At 40.3% G+C, this 18,182-nt stretch overlaps 2 protein-coding genes across 2 annotated transcripts in view; one reads left to right on the forward strand and one right to left on the reverse strand.

Moving 5' to 3' along the window:
- The window catches only part of fhod3a (formin homology 2 domain containing 3a), a 69,337-nt gene extending 62,721 nt beyond the window's left edge, over window positions 1-6,616 (reverse strand). The window contains exons 1-2 of the mRNA XM_046059318.1: window positions 6,171-6,616; window positions 185-294 (exon numbers count right to left, since the gene is read on the reverse strand). Of these exons, the coding sequence (XP_045915274.1) occupies window positions 185-294; window positions 6,171-6,335 (275 nt within the window). The 5' untranslated portion in view covers window positions 6,336-6,616. The remainder of the gene's footprint in view (window positions 1-184; window positions 295-6,170) is intronic.
- A 2,062-nt stretch (window positions 6,617-8,678) lies between these two features.
- On the forward strand, window positions 8,679-15,813 carry LOC123976831 (sodium-dependent neutral amino acid transporter B(0)AT1-like). The gene is made up of 12 exons (XM_046059185.1): window positions 8,679-8,877; window positions 11,648-11,788; window positions 11,875-12,012; window positions 12,101-12,282; window positions 12,919-13,029; window positions 13,878-13,990; window positions 14,317-14,445; window positions 14,589-14,751; window positions 14,837-15,041; window positions 15,148-15,307; window positions 15,406-15,568; window positions 15,658-15,813. The coding sequence occupies exons 1-12, from the start codon at window positions 8,679-8,681 to the stop codon at window positions 15,811-15,813; spliced, it is 1,860 nt and encodes a 619-aa protein (XP_045915141.1).
- Window positions 15,814-18,182: the final 2,369 nt, after the last annotated feature.

The following is an 18,182-nucleotide window of genomic DNA, read 5'->3' on the forward strand; positions in this document are numbered from 1 at the left end:
TATAAGAATAGAGAAACTGCGTGTGTGTGTGTGTGTGTGTGTGCGTGTGTGTGTGTGTGCAGGGGAGGGGGGGGGCAAAGGGACTCATCACTTTGTCTCAAATGGTTTGAGATGTTTTGACAGTGAAGAGTGAGATTGTCAATGTCTGACTGTTTCAGAGGGTGTAAAAGTGAATCAGTCTCACCCTGTTTCATCCTGCTGAAAGCCTTCCAGCTCGTCCCTTTGCTCTGACAGAGAGGACTCCAGATCCAAATAGGTGCCATTGTGGGAAAGCTGCAGCGTGCAGTCATCAAGCTATGGAAAAGAGAGAAAGAAAATCCTTTCAATACAAAGCGTTGAAATGGACGTGAACTACAATACTAGATTGGATTAAACTAAAAGTGGTTACAGTCTTAAATTTGGCCTGTATACCTAAATTAGGGATGGAAAATATGATTGAGCACTTGGACATACAGGGTGGCATGTGAAATTTCCCTGGCCAGGCTGTAATGTACGTACATGAACCACCCACAGGAATGACACTGGTCTCTCGGCCCACTATTTTTTAATGCTCCCTCACTATGTCTCTGCATGTGTTTCACACCCCTTTGTAAAACAATTTGGGCCCGTAAAATAAAGCCGGTTTATGGGGCTCGAATTTGACACGAGTGTGTACAGTGATCCATGAAAAGTGGGAGAGCCGTAAGCGGTGTGGCTCTGCTTTTGGCATTATAAAGCTGTTAGGGGAATAAACTAGTAGAGACATAGCTATAAAGACTGCAGAACATGAAACCAAAACCAGAACACCGGAAACACAGAGACAGAAAGAAAGATTTTGTTGCATTTAAATACCAGGTGTGAGAAAAATGACACTGAATTATTAAATCCCAAAGTAATCTTTTTTGTTTTTACTTTTAAACAAATGTATCCCTATAAACTTTTTTTCCTAATATATTGAATTTTGAAATCTGTTGACATACATCAACAGCATAAAAACTGATTCAATGGAACTCAATATAGGTCCAAAAAAAGTAAGTGGTATGAACACACAAAGTTATTCAAGTGTAAATTATATCATAATTAAAAAATATTATTAAATTCTAGATAAAAGTAATTTCTAACATCGTATTTATTGCAATATATCAAAATGATGTGAAATATAACAAATGGAATTGTAGACAACACTTTGGCGGTCCAACCAATGGTGGTTGGGATATGGTACTATAACATGAATGGCTCAAAATGTCTTCCAAATATCTGTCTACTGTAGTGGACGTCATGCATTTAAAAGGCTTGAATTGTGTACAATGTGAAACTACAGCACATTTAAGTCTGTATGTTTGTGGAGGAAGCAATCACAGCCCTTCCCACATACATCATTTACACATGTACATTTATACGCATTGCAGATTGTGCTGTGGTTCTGTTCTTCTCAAGATCACACCAGTCTTGCACCCATGCCAACTACGGTTCCATGATCTAAGGTAGCATTGCAGAGCAGCCTACGTCAGAATTAACCCACGATGCTGTGTAATGAGAAACCCTGCAGAGTTTGAGACCAGGTGCACAGTAATATATCTGCACACAATCACCACCACCACTGATGTTTATGAGTACAGTCACAAGCTGATAGCAGGTGCAAGCAGCCATCCCAGCTACAGCTCATAAAAAGTAACAAACTTCATTGCATTTTTGTTACAATCAGCAATCAGCTTTGCACCTTATTGTTAAAGTTGTTGGTGTATGAATAGGTGCATGAGATCAGAGTCATGAGATGAGTTAGGATTTAGCACCTCTATGATATTGGTAGGCCTAACCTAGCCCGGCCTCGGGAGTGCTGCCAAACGCCCCCTGGCCGTCTAGGCGAGCTGCATGACGACGATCTCTGAGCAGCAGGGACCGCAGATCACAAGACCTGGTGCTGCTCTCTGTCTGTCCCTCCTTCTCACTCGGAAACAGAGAGACGGACTGTCGGATGGCCTCACAGCATAAATATAACCTTGCTATATTTACTCTGCTCTGAAGCAGCATGCACACAAGAGCCCGAGTGTGGGTGTGTCCACACTCTGCAGGGGCTGGGATTTCAAGGGGGGCACTGCCAAGGCCAAAGGGTTTCAAAGGAGAAGCTCATCCATGTTGTTAAACTTTGCAGTACTTTATCATATTCTTTAAGCAATCCCAAGATCAGAGCAAGGTATCATGTGCCATAATCAAACAACAAACAAACTTTGGGTTCTGCTGGTCCAATGCGAAGTCCCTTTAACCTGCATTCTATCGAACGGCCAGCAGGGGGCAACTCTTCTGGTTGCAAAAGAGGAGTCCGGTTCCCTCAGAAATAATGGTAAAATGACCCCACTTCTCAGCTGATTTATTACCTCAGTAAACACTTTCCTAATGTGTTTATGGTCTCACCTACAAAAACGCAACATGGCAGCACCCTATCGGCCAAACTCGAGGCTTTAAAACGGCAATCCACAAACCCACAGGTGACGTCACGATGTCTACGTCCACTTCTTATATACAGTCTATGACTGTGACATAGCACGGACAAGGGGAAAAATGGTAAGCAACCTAGCGTGGCAACATGGTCACAGTGATAATGTCAACATGTGGATGTTTAGCAGGTGTACTTGCTAACATTTGTTGATTAGCACTAAACACGAGTACAACTCAGGCAGATGGGAGTGACATTAGCTTGGCAGATACTTATATATATACTACTTATATATATATTACTTATATATAATATATAAGTATTAGACATCATGTGCTAGATGAAATATTAAGGGATCCCCAAAGTTGTTACAGTTCATCATTCATGAATGTGTGTGCCAAATTCCATGGCAATTAGTCCAATAGCTGTCAGACATTTCCCGCAAAACTACAAATGTCAACCTCATGGTGGCACTAGATGAAAAGTCAGGGAATCGCCAAAGTCAAAGGGATGCACGTCAGTTCAGCATTTTGTGCCAACCCATCCAAAAGTTGATGATATATTTCAGTATGGACCAAAGTGGTCCAAAGAACACTAAAGCCTGCATGGCTGCTAGTGTGCTAAAAATATTAACTAAAAACACAAATATTTTAAGGGCCATCTTTGCAGTCTAACCCCAATTTGATCAGCTAATGAAGTACCATTGTTATTCACACTTTCCGTGCCAATACGGCATGTGAGATCTGGTAAATCTTACATCTAGGTTTGACTAAGTAGAGGGGAGTTGATTAGCACTAAACACGAGTACAACTCAGGCAGATGGGAGTGACATCAGTGGGGGACTGGGGGTAATCATGCCCTGTCCCACTGCCCCTATTTTTATGACAAAAGCCTTTCTTGTGCCCAATCTGCAAGCATTATTCATATTTATGTATATTCCATATATACTTAACAGTATGTTTTGTCCTTGATTGAGGCTTTCTTTATGTCTGTGAAAATCTCCCATTCTGTCTAACACATGTCCCAAGAAAGAGCCCCACCACCACCTCCAGCTCCCTGCTCACTTTTTCTTCTCTGCTTTATCTACACACATTACTCAATCATACAAATACTGCTTGGACAGCAAGAAGTGAGCCCCGGACCATTCTGTAACACAATACGTTAACAGCTCACCCTCCAAAGGGTGTCCCTTTCCTAAAACGCTTGGTTTGGGTAATTGTAATAACATAACAAAACACGTCATGCTGGACGGAGCCGGTAAAGAGGTGGCTCCAGAAGGAACCGCAGGCTCTTCACACTCAAAGCTCCGGGACAGGCCAGGGAAACACTTAGTGGCTAGTATACTTTACACTCATTTAATCAAATTCTCCCAGAAGAGCGAACCGGAGAAAAAAAAAAAAAAAAAAAAAGTGGGGGTAGGGGAGTAATTACTTCCACGTTAAAACAACACCAAGCCTGCTGGCGATCACGGTGGGTCGGCAGTTAACAGCGCCTTTACGTAACTTAGACGATGACTTTTTAAGAACTTTTTTTTGTGTAGACAAATCAGAGCCACAGAGGATCAGGCTCTTTGAAGGGCATGGATGAGGATATTAAATCTCCCAGTGTTGCTTTAATGGGAGCCCTTTGGTAATGAAATAAAAGTTGAGCTGTTAAGTCTAGGCTTTGTTGCTTTTTAGAGGAGGGGGAGGTTTTTCCCTGTAGCAGAAGTGTAGCTGTTTGACTGATGGTGAAGCTTCTGCATTCAGCTAAACATCCATGTTTCATTTTGGGGGGCATAACTTGTCTTCCTGCTTAATTTAACTCGTAACATCTTTACATTGCAACATGACTAACATTCAAATGTTCAACTCTGACGAACTTCGTTGAGTCTCATTTATCAGTTTCAGGTTTATTTCTTTAAACCTAGAAGAGGACAGTGATAAAATCTTCTGTCAGAATCCAAAGGAAACTTCTTTGTTTAGCAGTTTCGATAAAAACACATCCCATGGACATAAACCAGTGATCCACTAATTTAGCCCTGGCAAGTTGGCCTAACGTTATTTGTGTTTGTGTGTGTTTGTGTGTGTGTGAGTGTGTGTGTGTGTGTGTGTGTGTGTGTGTGTGTTTATGTGTGTTTATATTTGACTGTACGAATTGGTGCACAGTCAGGGAGGTGGAAGAGGAGGCTGGAGGAAGAGGTCAGGAAAACCACAGCACCCAAAGTGAGGGGAACAAAGTGTCGCAGGGATCCAGGGCCTGGGCCACAGGAATTCTGGGACAAGTGACCTATACTTTACAAGTAGCCCAGCTAACCATATACACAGAGCTCTACCATCGCAACATAATAATACAGTAGGCTTTTCTCAGAGGAGAGCACAGAAGGTTAAGACAAAAAGAGAGAAAGAGCTCAGGAAATTGTCTTGCTAGCTTTGACATTTTCCAATAACATAATCACATTCAAGCCTTTTAAACACCAACTGTTAGATCTGGACAGTCTGACGGGCAAATTTGCAACAGTTCAGTTTTATCCCTATAATCTAAGCACAATATCCAGTTGCCATTGCGCACAGCCTTCTTCCTGATGTGAACAAAATTGCAAACAAGAACGCAGGCTGTGCCATCTGCCCGTGTGTAGGTTGTAATCATAAGCTTTTCTGTGCTGTGGACCATTTTTCATTTGTTTTGTGGCTTTTAAAGATGGGGCAGCGAAAGATCTACTTGGTCTGGAAAACCACTCCGCTGTTGAGCGCTGGGTTTGCAGTCAGGGTAGTGTGCCAACAGTGGAACTCATTCTTTCTCTCCGTGTCTCACTTTTATTTTCAATTCAATTTGGTTTAAATTAAATAGCATCTACTTGCAAACGTAGAACAACAGCAAGGTCAAGTAGTTTTTGCTTAACTTATCCTCTGTGGGTGTGTTCATGTGTTTGCGTGACTCAGTCTTGTCAGTAAAGAATGTTTTGCTGTTTCCCCCCCCCTTTCTTAAACATTGAAAATCACCAAAAATGGTACACAGACACTTTCACGCACTCACACACCCACCGCTATCTGAAACTCCCCTCTAAATTTGATCATCTGTGATTAAGGCTCTTCGCTCTGCACCAGAGCTTTATAGCTGTCACTTGCAGATGAATAAGGCGGCTCAGGATATATCTAGTTTCACTGATGCCTTTGCACACCTGTGACTTTGACATGCTAAGCAGCATGCAACTTAGATTCATCAATAAGAAAGGATTATTCACTTCACTGCTACTTCACTCTAGCTCCTTTAGAGAGGTCAAAGTTTAGAGGCCTGCTTCAAGGTTTCTTGGTGCTGATCCAGCATCTTTTTCAAATGTATGCCAACATGGGATTAAATCATGATATTTAGTCTAAAACAAGGGAAGTCCATGTTTGATGTTGCTGTGGGCTTGGAGGCAAACATTTGCAACCTTGTTTCAGTCCTCTGGCTGGAGAACCAATCACTTGAGCTTGCATGTGTTCTCAAAATAGGCTAGCCTCTGAATGGTGGGTATAGAAGTTTATTTGCAGTAGGCTTGAAGAAAAAAAAAAACAGCTGTGTGGTAAAAAGTGGCAAAACAATCTGGCGTTGTCCTGATTAAAACCAATGTGTTCACACCAATATGTGTTTGAATCTGGACATGAACGATTTGTATTTTGATTTTTAGTTGTCCTTGAGCTAGGTTACTAGTGATAATGCTTTAAGATGGAATTTACTATAAATTCCTATATAAATATATTTTCATAAGGCTAGGTAAGTTAAGTCTAGGTGATACCTTGTGAGGAGCTTTGAGCAGCCGGTGGACGCCTGCTAACTGGTTGATGAGTGGGATGTCCTCCCTGAAGGTGTACAGCGGCGGTCTCGTCGGTTCTGGGAAATTGGTGCTGTTGAACGGATCGGTGTCATCTAAAAACTGAACCCTGCAAACAAACGTGGCCATGGTGCATCCATGCAAGTGGCTCCTCTGAGGGGGTAGCCCGGTTCGATGAGAGCTGTACCAGCTAGACGGCTCTGGTCGCTGAGCGCTCCTCTGCTGGTAACGACAACAAACCCAGGTCACCAAGTGCGCCCTGTGCGCAGCAGGACGGGGGTGCGGGGGGAGTGACGGTACTGGAAGCCGGAGAGGTTGGCTCTGCTCGCCCTGGTCGTTTTGACGCCGCTGTGTTATTCTCGGAGAGGCAGGTGGCCAGTGATAAAGGGGAGGCAGCAGGCTCTCCCAGCCTGAGAGTGAAGGATCAGCGCAGCTCGGGACAGCCGGTCTGCTGTCTGTCTGAGTCCCAGTAAATCCACCCCCCACACCCCTCCCTCCTCATATCTCTTTTCCCCTCTGCCTCATCTCTCCCTCCTCCCCCTCCCTTCAGATCACCGTACCACCACCCGGCTTAGCAGTCGCTTCCTATGTGAAAATTAACTATAAGGCAATATTATACAGAATAATATGAACATATGTCAAATAACGATCTAAGACGCCGTTGTAACATTACAGAAAAGGCTAAATAATAAAGCCCAACACACCATCGAGTAATAAATAGGGTGAATAAACTAGGAGGCTATTCAGGCTGCATTAGAACTGACACTGTGTTAGCTTTTACAGAATGTGATGGTGCTATTAAATAAATAGCCTAAAACAACTTGGTCAAAGATTGGTGTAGTGCCACTACACAGTGCAACAAACAGGAGTAACTGTTTGCTGTCTGGAGTTCTGTTGCAAGTTAAAGCGCAATTTTGAACAATGCTGGCATCTAGTGGCCAAAAAGTTTAAACGCAGTTAGTGCAGTATTTCTGACGTGTGTCAGAATCAGAAACAACTTTATTGCCAAGTTGTTTTTACAAATACATGGAATTTGCTTTGGTGACTAGGTGCGCAATAATACCTTTAAAAATATAAAAATATGAAATTGACAAAATAAATAGAATATATAGAACAGAATAGAATACACTTTATTGTACCGGAGGGGAATTTGGTCTTAGCACAGTGCTACAATCCGTTGCTTCTTAACACAATCATGGGAAACCATCATAAAATCAACATAAAATTTAAAACCGACCAAAGATCAACATAAGATATCTTAAGACATGACAAGACACGACATCTAAAAAAGTGACAGTAAGAATTGCTAGATGCAAAAGTGCTGGCGTATTTTTTGCTCTATTGTACTAAGATTTAGTATTTGGGGTGGGGTGTTATTGGTTGGATCATGAGAGTCAGTAACAGTGGGGGTCCCGGGCCTTGTTGACAAGGCCAACTGCTGACGGGTAGAAGCTGTTTCTGTGGCGAGAGGTTTTGGTCCAGCCTCCTGCCAGAGGGGAGAGTCTGAAACAGTTTGTGTCCGGGGTGGGAGGGGTCGGCCACAATTTCTTCTGCTCGCTGGAGAGTCCCGGAACCGCACAGGCCCTGGAGGGATGGAAGCTCGTGGCCTGTTACACTGGCCAGTTAGTGTGTTTTCTGAAATATTGTGTTTTTACTGCTGCTGCTGTTTTTGTGAAATGTTCTTTCTTTTGTTTCATATATTTCTTTATCATTTCTTTTTATGAAATGTTATGTTTTATACTTAAAAATACATAAACTTTTACTTGTTGTGTCCTCACCTTAATAATGATACAAACAAGAAGACCACTATCGCTCCACACTCAACTAATATCTGAATGACTCTGTATTCTAGAGCGATTTTTTATTTTTTCATACAATTTCTTGTGAGATCAAAGTATTCTACTACTTAACATTCTTCTGTCACACATTTACAGTAGTTAGGTTTCTTATTAACAGTTCTTAATCTACATTCACTCTCAGGTTCATATCATGATCAATGTTTAAAATATTACTTGAACCAAAGAATGCAAGCATACTGTAGTAAAGGTCTTCATTGGTAACTTTTCATGATAAATTTAGAACTATGACTTGGTGTATTCGACAGTTGTGTCCTTTATGAGTTCCCGTTTGCTATCAGATATGTGGTACAAGCTACATAGTTAATAAATTAGAATAAACTAACACATTTGCACATTGCACCTACATGTGTGTGCATTCAAAATTCTCCACCACACACCTCAAGATACACCCTGTTAATTATCTTCAGGGACATTTTATAATGTTGACACTCACCTCCACTCTGTATCTTAATATGCTAGATGAGATGGAGCGACAAATGCGATTTGAAAAACGCAATTACACACACCATCAGTGATCATGCTCTCAGATAGCCAGCAGCACTGAGAACCTCACAGCTCCCAGAAGATTTCTTGACATTTTGGATCTGTACACTGGATTAGCTCTACAGACAACATGAGACTGGTTCTTCCCAACCCTGGGCTTGAAGAGAGGATCCCCTCCCACGAGGACCTGGAGAGAATGGAGAAGGAGGAGGCTGGAGACAGACCCAAATGGGACAACAAAGCGCAGTATATGCTCACCTGTGTGGGCTTCTGTGTGGGACTTGGCAATGTCTGGAGGTTCCCTTACCTGTGTCAAAGCCATGGAGGGGGTAAGATCTTCTTATCTCTAGCCAAAATGTGAAATAAAGGCATGTAGAGAAAACTGAAAATAATACAGAAATTAGCAAATTACTTTCCAGGAAATGCTAAAACACGCACATTGAAGGTTCATGACAATTGGACCACATGTATTGTGTTTGCCATTAAGGCATTATAATTCAACATTAAATTAGAATTAATCAGTATTATACAGCATAAAATCAAACATTGATTCTGCTACTTTAACATTCTGTCTGGTGATTACGCAAATGATAACGGTTTGTATCACTTAAGTCTTAATTTAATTTATTTGACTAGCCTTAAATTGTAAATAAAATGCAAGAACTTTTGTTAGCATCACTTTTGTTCATAAGTCATCACAAGTCAGTATTTTTTCTTAAAGACACAGGATTCTGGTGTGAGTTGAAAATATAAAACCTAAAGAAATACGTATTGAACAAACATCTGCACTTAGAGTAATTTAAGTTAATTATTAACTCATGTAGGTGGATGAATGGACATTGCTGTATAAAGCTTAAATCTCCATTACACAGGACAGAACTACTGAGGCGTTAAACCACTGTACAGGGATGTTTTGTTTTCTTTTATTTTCCATTTAGCTACATAGCTGTGGTCAATGTACACTGGTTGGTGACAGGCTGATTTAAAAAAAAAATTTTTTTTTTTGCAGATTCCTTGAACTTTACCTCTTGACCGAAGGGGTGAGGGGGTCGTCACATGTAAACGTAAACATGGCCTTGTGCTGAGGTGTTGCCTGAGAGCAGCTCACATATCACTTAGACAAATCAGCATATCTCAAGTTAGCAAACACTCAGAATGTGTCAGCCAGAGCAGCACAGATGCCAGTACAGTAGCCTGTAAAGAAATAATATTTTATACACTTTGCAATCTGTTACCTTTAGTACATAAAATAAACTCATGAAACTTAATCACTGTTTTCCACCTCCTTATATCAACTTATTGAAGAGTTTTGAAGACTAACACAAAGAGCCCACAGCCATGCTCTATGATGCAGCTTTACTTTGAGTAAATACTAATGTCAGCATTCAATCATGCTCACAACGATAATGCTAACATGCAGATATTTTGCAGGTATAATGTTTACCACGTTAACCGTTTTACTAACATTTTCTTATTAACACTAAACACAATATACAGTTGAGGCTGATGCCAATTTATTTGGTCATAAATTCCAAATTTGACCTGACGATGGCACTATGTAACAAGTTAAGGGATCAGCAGCGTGATTACAATTGTATCAAATGTTATAACAGTCCATTCAATAGTCAAGACATTTCACTCAACACCACACTAATGTCCACCTGCTAGTGGTGCTAGAATACAATCGGGGATCATCAAATGAGTGGGAATCATTCTCTAGGGAACATAAGTATCTGTACAATTTCATGGCAACCCCTCCAATAGCTGTTAAAATATTTCAGTCCGGACCAAACTGGTGGATCAACCTACAAACCTGGCTAACAGGGCAACAGTGTCACCCAGAGCCACACAGCCAGTATGGCTAAAAACATATTATACTATATATTATTATAAAACATATTCTGGCTTATTTTGAATATTGATAAAGAACCAGGTTGTTAGCATGAGTAGCATTACCCACCATGCCACACACAGAAACTCAAAGCTCACCATTCCACATAGAGTATCACAGTGGGCCAGTGGACACTAGCGTTGTAGTACTCGAGACCGATCTTGGTCTCAATGTGGATCTTTCAGATCAATTTGAGAATTACCTATGATATCATTCCACATTTTATTGTATGTCATGTAATGGGGGAGGGGCTGGTCTTGGTCTTGACTTGGTCTCGCCCTCCCTCTGTCTTGGTCTCAGCCCCTAAAAGTCTTGGTCTTGTCTCGGTCTCGTTAAACTCTGATCTTGGTCTTGACTTGGTCTCGGTTTGGGCGGTCTTGACTACTTCTTGTAGTTCAGCTATAGCAAAGCTATATATAAACTCCTTTAAGATAAGCTATTTTGTTTTTTAGCTTATTTTTCAGAATTGAATACACAGAGTGATTAAGCTACTAACAACTTTTTATATAGTGTTTGAAAAGTAAAAAATTTGAAGATGCAAAGTTTTCACCCAACCGAACACCAACAAATACCGTAATTGAGATAGAATAGGCTAAAGGTGACAAGATAGCTCACATTACAAAAAGCTAAGTACATTGGGCCAGCTGAGGGAAGAGACTCTTTTAATCTTTAACTTGCCATGAACCCTCAGGTCAAAACTTGATAGATAGATAGATGAACACATTTAAGAGGTGGAAATCCAATTTCAAAGTCTCTCTGCCACTCAGGAGCGTGTGCATATCATTCATTCTTTTCATATCAGCTGATTTAAAACTCTATCTCTGCTCTAACTCTGCTATCTTAAAAAAAAGTCCTGATAGCAGATTGAACTTTCAGCCCTGAGCCTTCTGCACCGTCATGCATGATAATGAAGACAATAAAAGTGTTGCCAGTTTCTGGCAGGATGTTGACATTTTGAAAGATTAACTATTAAATGAATTGGGAGGAGAATTGATACGTGTACATTAAAGGAATCAAGCAGACAGTAAACGATAGGAAGTGTTTATTTCATGCTGTGACTGACCATTTCCACGTGTTGAAGCGTATCTAATGTTGCAACGATCACACATGGTTACAGTAAAGAAGATGTATCTATGCTAATCTCTTGGCATAGAGCATGCCTCTTCTATCTTTCCAGTTATCTAAGCTTGCCTTGGTGTGTCCCCCAGGTGCTTTTATGATCCCCTTTCTTATCCTGCTCGTCTTGGAGGGTATCCCACTGTTGTACCTGGAGTTTGCCATCGGCCAACGCCTCAGAAAAGGCAGTGTAGGGGTTTGGGCTGCAATCAACCCTTACTTGACTGGAGTCGGTGAGCGCATGTAAAAGCATGTAAAATAAATTTGACATTTCTGTGGCGCAAAATGTAGCACTGTTGCTTTCCCTCTTCTGTTACAGGTATTGCATCCATGACTGTCTCATTCTTGGTGGGCATTTACTACAACACCATCGTTGCCTGGGTGATGTGGTACTTTTTCAACTCTTTTCAAAGCCCCCTGCCATGGAGCCAGTGTCCTCTCAATGATAATCTCACAGGCATGTCACCATTTTTAAACATGTCTTTCAATTTCAGTCTTACATTTTACAATCCATTCGAATGATTTGATTTCCCCGCTTCTTGCAGACGTAGTGTCAGAATGCAAACGCAGCTCTCCAGTGGACTACTTCTGGTACAGAGAGACTCTGAACACCTCAGAGACTATAGAAGAGGCTGGAGGTCTGCAATGGTGGATTGTGCTTTGTTTGGTGACTGCTTGGAGTGTGCTCTACATATGCTGCATTAGAGGGATTGAGACCACAGGCAAGGTAGGGCATCTAATGTGTGTAATGTGGCAGCATTGATTGCTCATGCCATGCATTAGCAACATATCTGACCAAAAATAATAGTTTGATACTGTGAATTGTTGCATTTTAAAGGCCATGCACATCCATGGTACACTCACACCTCTGCTTAGGACTTAGGACTATTAACATAGTTATCTAGAAATTCTGATAATGACGATATCTTTCAGTTTGTAAAAAGAATTGCAGGAAGTGTCAAAAAACTTATGGTAAAATGGTTATAAATGCCACCATTGCTGGCAGTTAAAATCTACATTAAACATGTATATTAACAAGGAATTCATTTTGTTTTTATCTGTTTGTCACCTATCTGGTTGTATCCAAATAGGTGACAAAGCAAAAGAAGGTAGTTCAGGCCTAAACGGTGTGAATAGAAGGTTTGCAGTGATATAGTCACTGAAACAGCTACAGCACAGGTGTTTACATTTATGTTCTTGTGTGGATTACACAAGCAAGATACAAGGAGTTAGAATTTTTTTTCACTTTGGAAAAAGACAGACTCCCCCCTCTACGGAAACCATGCCAGCCATTTGTAGATATATAATGTTAGTTTTAAATTGTATAAATGCTCCTCTAAGATTTGTCTTTCCTGTCTCTCAGGCTGTCTACATCACATCCACTCTGCCATACATAGTCCTCACTATCTTCCTCATCAGAGGACTGACTCTGAAAGGCTCTGTAGAAGGAATCAAGTACCTCTTCACACCAGATGTAAGTGTATTTGTCTAGCGCACAACAGTCTTAAAACTAAATGTACTCAACTCCAACTCCTAATAAGTTTTTTCAATGGCGCTGGTTAAATTTAAACAGTGCTGTGGGTACAAGTCACTGTAGCCTGATTGACAGGTCGCCAAGGTAACGACTTTTCAATCACAGATAATCCCGCCCTGAAGCATACTCTGCTTAATGGTCTATTTTCCTCTAAATGGGACCATAATTTACTAAATGAACATCATGTTGTATTGAAGAAGACATGAAACTAGCAAGTGAGACCATAAACTCATTAGGGAAGCGATTACTGAGGTAATAAATGTGGTGAGAAGTAGGGTAATTTTACCATTATTTCTAATGGAACCGGACTTCTTTTTGCAACCAGAAGAATTTGCCCCCTGCTGTCCGTTCAATATAATCCAGGTTAAAGGGACTTCATGTGATGTGTTCGCATCAGTTCTCTAACCGGAAGCTTCCCTCTTGGTTACCATGCTGTTGTTATCGCTGGGCGGTACAGACAGACTGAGTGTAGCTGTGCGGAGCAAATGACCATATACGGCTCCTCTAGCTCCTGTGTTGTAGAACGGAGCAGTTGGTAGAAAAAGCAGTTCAAAACAGAACATGAGGAAATCTGACGTTTTGGCTCACAGGGATTTCTTTTTAATAACTTTACCTCATTATTTGAGACTTTGGCCATGCTTAACATGAATATCTGACATGGCAACATTGTAGAAAAGTCATAAAATATGGAAACGCATAATATGTCTCCTTTAATGACTTTCTCCCTACCATTAGCATGACAGACATAACACTCTGCTGATGATATTATCTAATATATCTATTTCTAGCTGGATGAGTTGGTGAACCCATCAACGTGGTTGGATGCAGGAGCCCAGGTGTTCTACTCCTTTTCCCTGGCCTTTGGAGGTCTTATCTCATTCTCCAGCTACAACCCTGTTCAGTAAGTATGTACTGTAGATCACTGCACATATTGAGTCTACGTGGCACCTAATCTTATGAGCGGAGATAAACAGAATAACATGCAATGAGGTACATACACTATATATTTCATCTAATATTTCATAATATTTCATATTCTATTTTATAGCATTTTCTATGAAAAATAAATTAAGTAAAAAAAATGTAAATAGCACCAACTCATAAAAGAAGTTATCTCATTGCACTTTTATAGAGCATGTAGTATGTAGACCAGGTCTAGACCGAGGGGTGGGAATTATTTAATTTGCAGAAATGTATGATAAAGCTATTCTTTTGTTTTCTCTCCAGTAATAATTGTGAGCAAGATGCTGTTATCATCGCCATTATTAATGGATGTACTTCTGTCTATTCTGCCACTGTTATCTACTCCATCATCGGCTTCCGGGCAACAGAGCAGTTTGATGCCTGCCTGAATGAGTATGTGCATGGGCAATTACATCAGTTTGTTTTAGTAAATCAAGGACAGTTTGAAGGATTTCCAAGCTAAATATTAGTTTTCTCACAGTGATAAAACAGTGAACCATTTTTAAGGTACTTAATTCCTAACCTTCCTGTTTCAGAAACATCATGATGCTGCTAAATGCATTTGATCTAACTGAGGGGAACATCACAGAGAGCAACTATGATGAAGCGCTGCAAAACCTCAACAGTACGGTGGCAGGGCCCGAGATCATTCAGGGGCTGGGCCTCAGCACCTGCAACCTGAGGACTTTTCTGAGTGATGTATGATGATTTTATTAATTATCAAAATGTTTGTTTTCCTCTCCGTCCACTAAGTGTTGCAGCTGATTGTGCACTTGTTTTCCAGGGAGTGGAGGGAACAGGTCTGGCCTTTATTGTGTTCACAGAGGCCATCACAAAGATGCCCATTTCTCCCCTCTGGTCTGTCCTATTTTTCATCATGCTCTTCTGTCTCGGGCTTTCCACCATGTTTGGAAGTATAGAGGGAGTTGTGGTTCCTCTGCAGGACCTAAACATCTTTCCTAAGAAGTGTCCTAAAGAAGTGCTCACAGGTAAATGACGGAACAGACCTAGGGGACCCAATATGCTGACAGTACATACATTTCTACAGTGGACTGAGATTGTAAATAAGGTATTTTGTGTTGTTTGGGAATTTAGGAATTGTATGCCTCTCATCCTTTGTGATCGCGCTCATCTTTGCTCTGCGGTCGGGTAATTACTGGTTAGCACTCTTTGACAGCTATGCTGGCTCCATCCCTCTACTCATTATCGCCTTCTGTGAGATGACCGCTGTAGCCTACATATATGGAATGGATAGGTAAGTGGTTAAGACATCTTGAACCAGAGACCAAACGTCAACCAAACCATGAAATCCATAACTTTTGAGTCCCGATTCATATCTCTTTTCTGTGACAGGTTTAACAAAGATATTGAATTCATGATTGGACACAAACCCAACATCTTCTGGCAGGCCATGTGGAGAGTGGTCAGCCCTTTGATTGTCTTGGTCATTTTTGTGTTTTACTTTGCCACCAAAGTCAGCACCAAACTTACATACATCACCTGGAATCCAAGCTCGGTATGTTTCACAACCATCGTTAGCTATTATGCTGCTAATGATCATATTTTTTTAAATGTGTTTTCATCTTTTTCTTGTCATGTTTATAGGCAAACTTTCCAGTGTTGGAGACACTAATCTATCCCGCCTGGATCAACATTATTATCTTCATTCTGGCGGGAGTTTCCAGTCTTTTGATCCCCGGATTTGCTTTGTATAAATTATTCCAAAGATGCTGCTGCAGCAAAACAATAAATGACAAGTGATGACAAATGATAAATGGAGTGGGCTACTTGATGAAGTCACATTTCCCTCTAGATGCAGAAATATGGTTTGTATATTCAAATATGCTGAATCATTATGAATATTCTATAAGATTATTATTGTATTTTTGGTGAAAAGATAAGTAAGCAATGCAAAACACTTACTTTCTGTTTCACACCTACTTGCTTGAGTTAAATCTGATCAACAGATTTTAGGACGTTAAGAACTGACTCACAAAACAATTTCATTGTGGGGTCACTGTTAATTAAAACCTACACAAATACATTAGTTAGTTTATATACTCAACTTTGAAATATACTAAGGCAACTACAAGGTTTCTGTTCTGGGCTCACTGTATGTCTTTGTATGTTATTAAATGACCTGTGGAGTAGTTTGTTGTTGTCATTGTTTCCACATGAAACTTTTTCTATAACTCTAACTATGTTAATGCAATAAAAAAAAAAGAAAAAACTTGGAAATAACAACCTGTAAAATTTATGTTTTTTTTCTTTCTATAATTCGTTCTTGTCTTACCTGCAATAACTCCTTTTTTTGGCCACTATTTGGGCAGCAGAAAACGAGTGTTAAATACAACACTGACATATCATCACTTTTCAAGTTGATATAGCAAACCTTTAATGTGAATGACAATAATAACAATAACAATAGGACTGGTAAGAACAGTTGTAGCAAAGGGTGTCGAGCAGGAACGTGGAGACAGTACGCAATTCGCAGCCACAGATCCAGACTCCACAGCTCCAGAGCCAGAAAAACCTGCAGAAAGTGATAGGAGTAGAGAGGAGAGGGACGACAAAGCACAAGACTTCAGGAAAGGGAAGAAGTCAAGTTAGGAACATGCATTAATGGGATGAGGTTGCATACAGAGGGAGAGAAAGTAGAGGAGAGAGGAACTCTGCATCATGGGAAATCCCCCGATAGTCTAGGCCTATAGCAGCATAACTAGGGGATGGTTCAGGACTCACCTAACTATAAGCTTTATGAAAGAGGAAAGTCTTAAGCCTACTCTTAAATGTGGAGATGGTGTCTGCCTCCCGAACCCCAACTGGAACCTGGTTCCACAGGAGAGGAGCTTGATAGCTGAACGCTCTGGCTCCTAGTCTACTTTTGGAGACTCTAGGAACCACAAGTAACCCTGCATTCTTGGAGCGCAGCACTCTGGTGGGGTAGTAAGGTACTATGAGCTCTTTAAGATAAGATGGTGCCTGACCATTAAGAGCTTTGTATGTGAGAAGAATGATTTTAAATTCTACTCTAGATTTTACAAATAGCCAATACAGAGAAGCTAAAACTAGAAAAAAAGGATCTCTTTTCCTGGTTCCTGTCAGAACATTTGCCACAACATTTTGGATCAGCTGAAGAGTCTTAATGGACTTTTCCAAGCAGCCTGAAAATAAGGAATTGCAGTAATCCAGCCTAGAAGTAACAAAAGTATGGACTAGTTTTTCTGCATAATTTTTAGACAAGATGTTAGATGATAGACAATATTACGTAGGTGAGAAAAGGTGGTCCTTGAAGTTTGCTTAATGTGAGAGTTAAAGGATCAAAGATAACCCAGAGATTCCTCACAGTGGCGCTGGAGGCCAGGGCGATCCAGATTAACTATCTTATATATCGTTATCTTTAGATAATGTGTCATGGAGGTGCTTGGATCCAGTCCAATGACTTTTTGACATTTTATCTGAGTTTAACATTAGAAAATTACATTATAGTTCATTATAGTTAATAATGCAAAACTCAGATTTGTATCACAAAGGATAACTCTACAAGGTTAACAGTAGTGACTCACACACACAGGTCCTAAATATAACCCTGGATATGACCAGATAGATTTCAAGTCAATATACACCACTCTGTAAATGCAGATACCAGCATTCTTTGGTTAATAATTGTATTAGACAGGTACACTGATAAGGTTTATATGCACTCTAAATTGCTTAACAATTAGACTGCAGAAAAAAACATACCATGAAACATGTGAAAAAGAAAAATCACTTCCTTTTGTCTGTGACTTTTTCATGATTGTGCTAAACATTAACATCAACCAATGCATGGTTCAAAATTTTAATTTCAATTTTGAGACGACATGGTCTGTATAGATTGAAATTATATGCTTGTACATCCCTGTGCAATAAACAATCTGATTTCTCAAGAACTGGAGAAGGTGTAACTTTAAAGTTAAGATAAGCTATGATGGGTGTTCCCTCTGACTGTAGAATGTTTCCTTCCTTCTGTCAAACAAACAACAACAAACTGACACAAAAACTGTAGTTATTGCCACCTTTTAATGCTTCGGATATGCTTGTTGGCCATCAGTAAAATCAAGTTTTAAGAGCAGCGATATAGTAAGTAA

The sequence above is a fragment of the Micropterus dolomieu genome, linkage group LG09, assembly GCF_021292245.1.
Source record: "Micropterus dolomieu isolate WLL.071019.BEF.003 ecotype Adirondacks linkage group LG09, ASM2129224v1, whole genome shotgun sequence".
In the NCBI taxonomy this organism is placed as follows: domain Eukaryota; kingdom Metazoa; phylum Chordata; class Actinopteri; order Centrarchiformes; family Centrarchidae; genus Micropterus; species Micropterus dolomieu.

Excerpts from the sequence above, each read along its gene's own strand:
- LOC123976831 (XM_046059185.1), top strand. The coding sequence starts at position 8,679 with ATGAGACTGGTTCTTCCCAACCCTGGGCTTGAAGAGAGGATCCCCTCC. Across the intron at positions 12,013-12,100 it reads TCTCAATGATAATCTCACAG|ACGTAGTGTCAGAATGCAAA; the intron begins GCATGTCACCAT and ends CGCTTCTTGCAG. Across the intron at positions 12,283-12,918 it reads GGATTGAGACCACAGGCAAG|GCTGTCTACATCACATCCAC; the intron begins GTAGGGCATCTA and ends CCTGTCTCTCAG.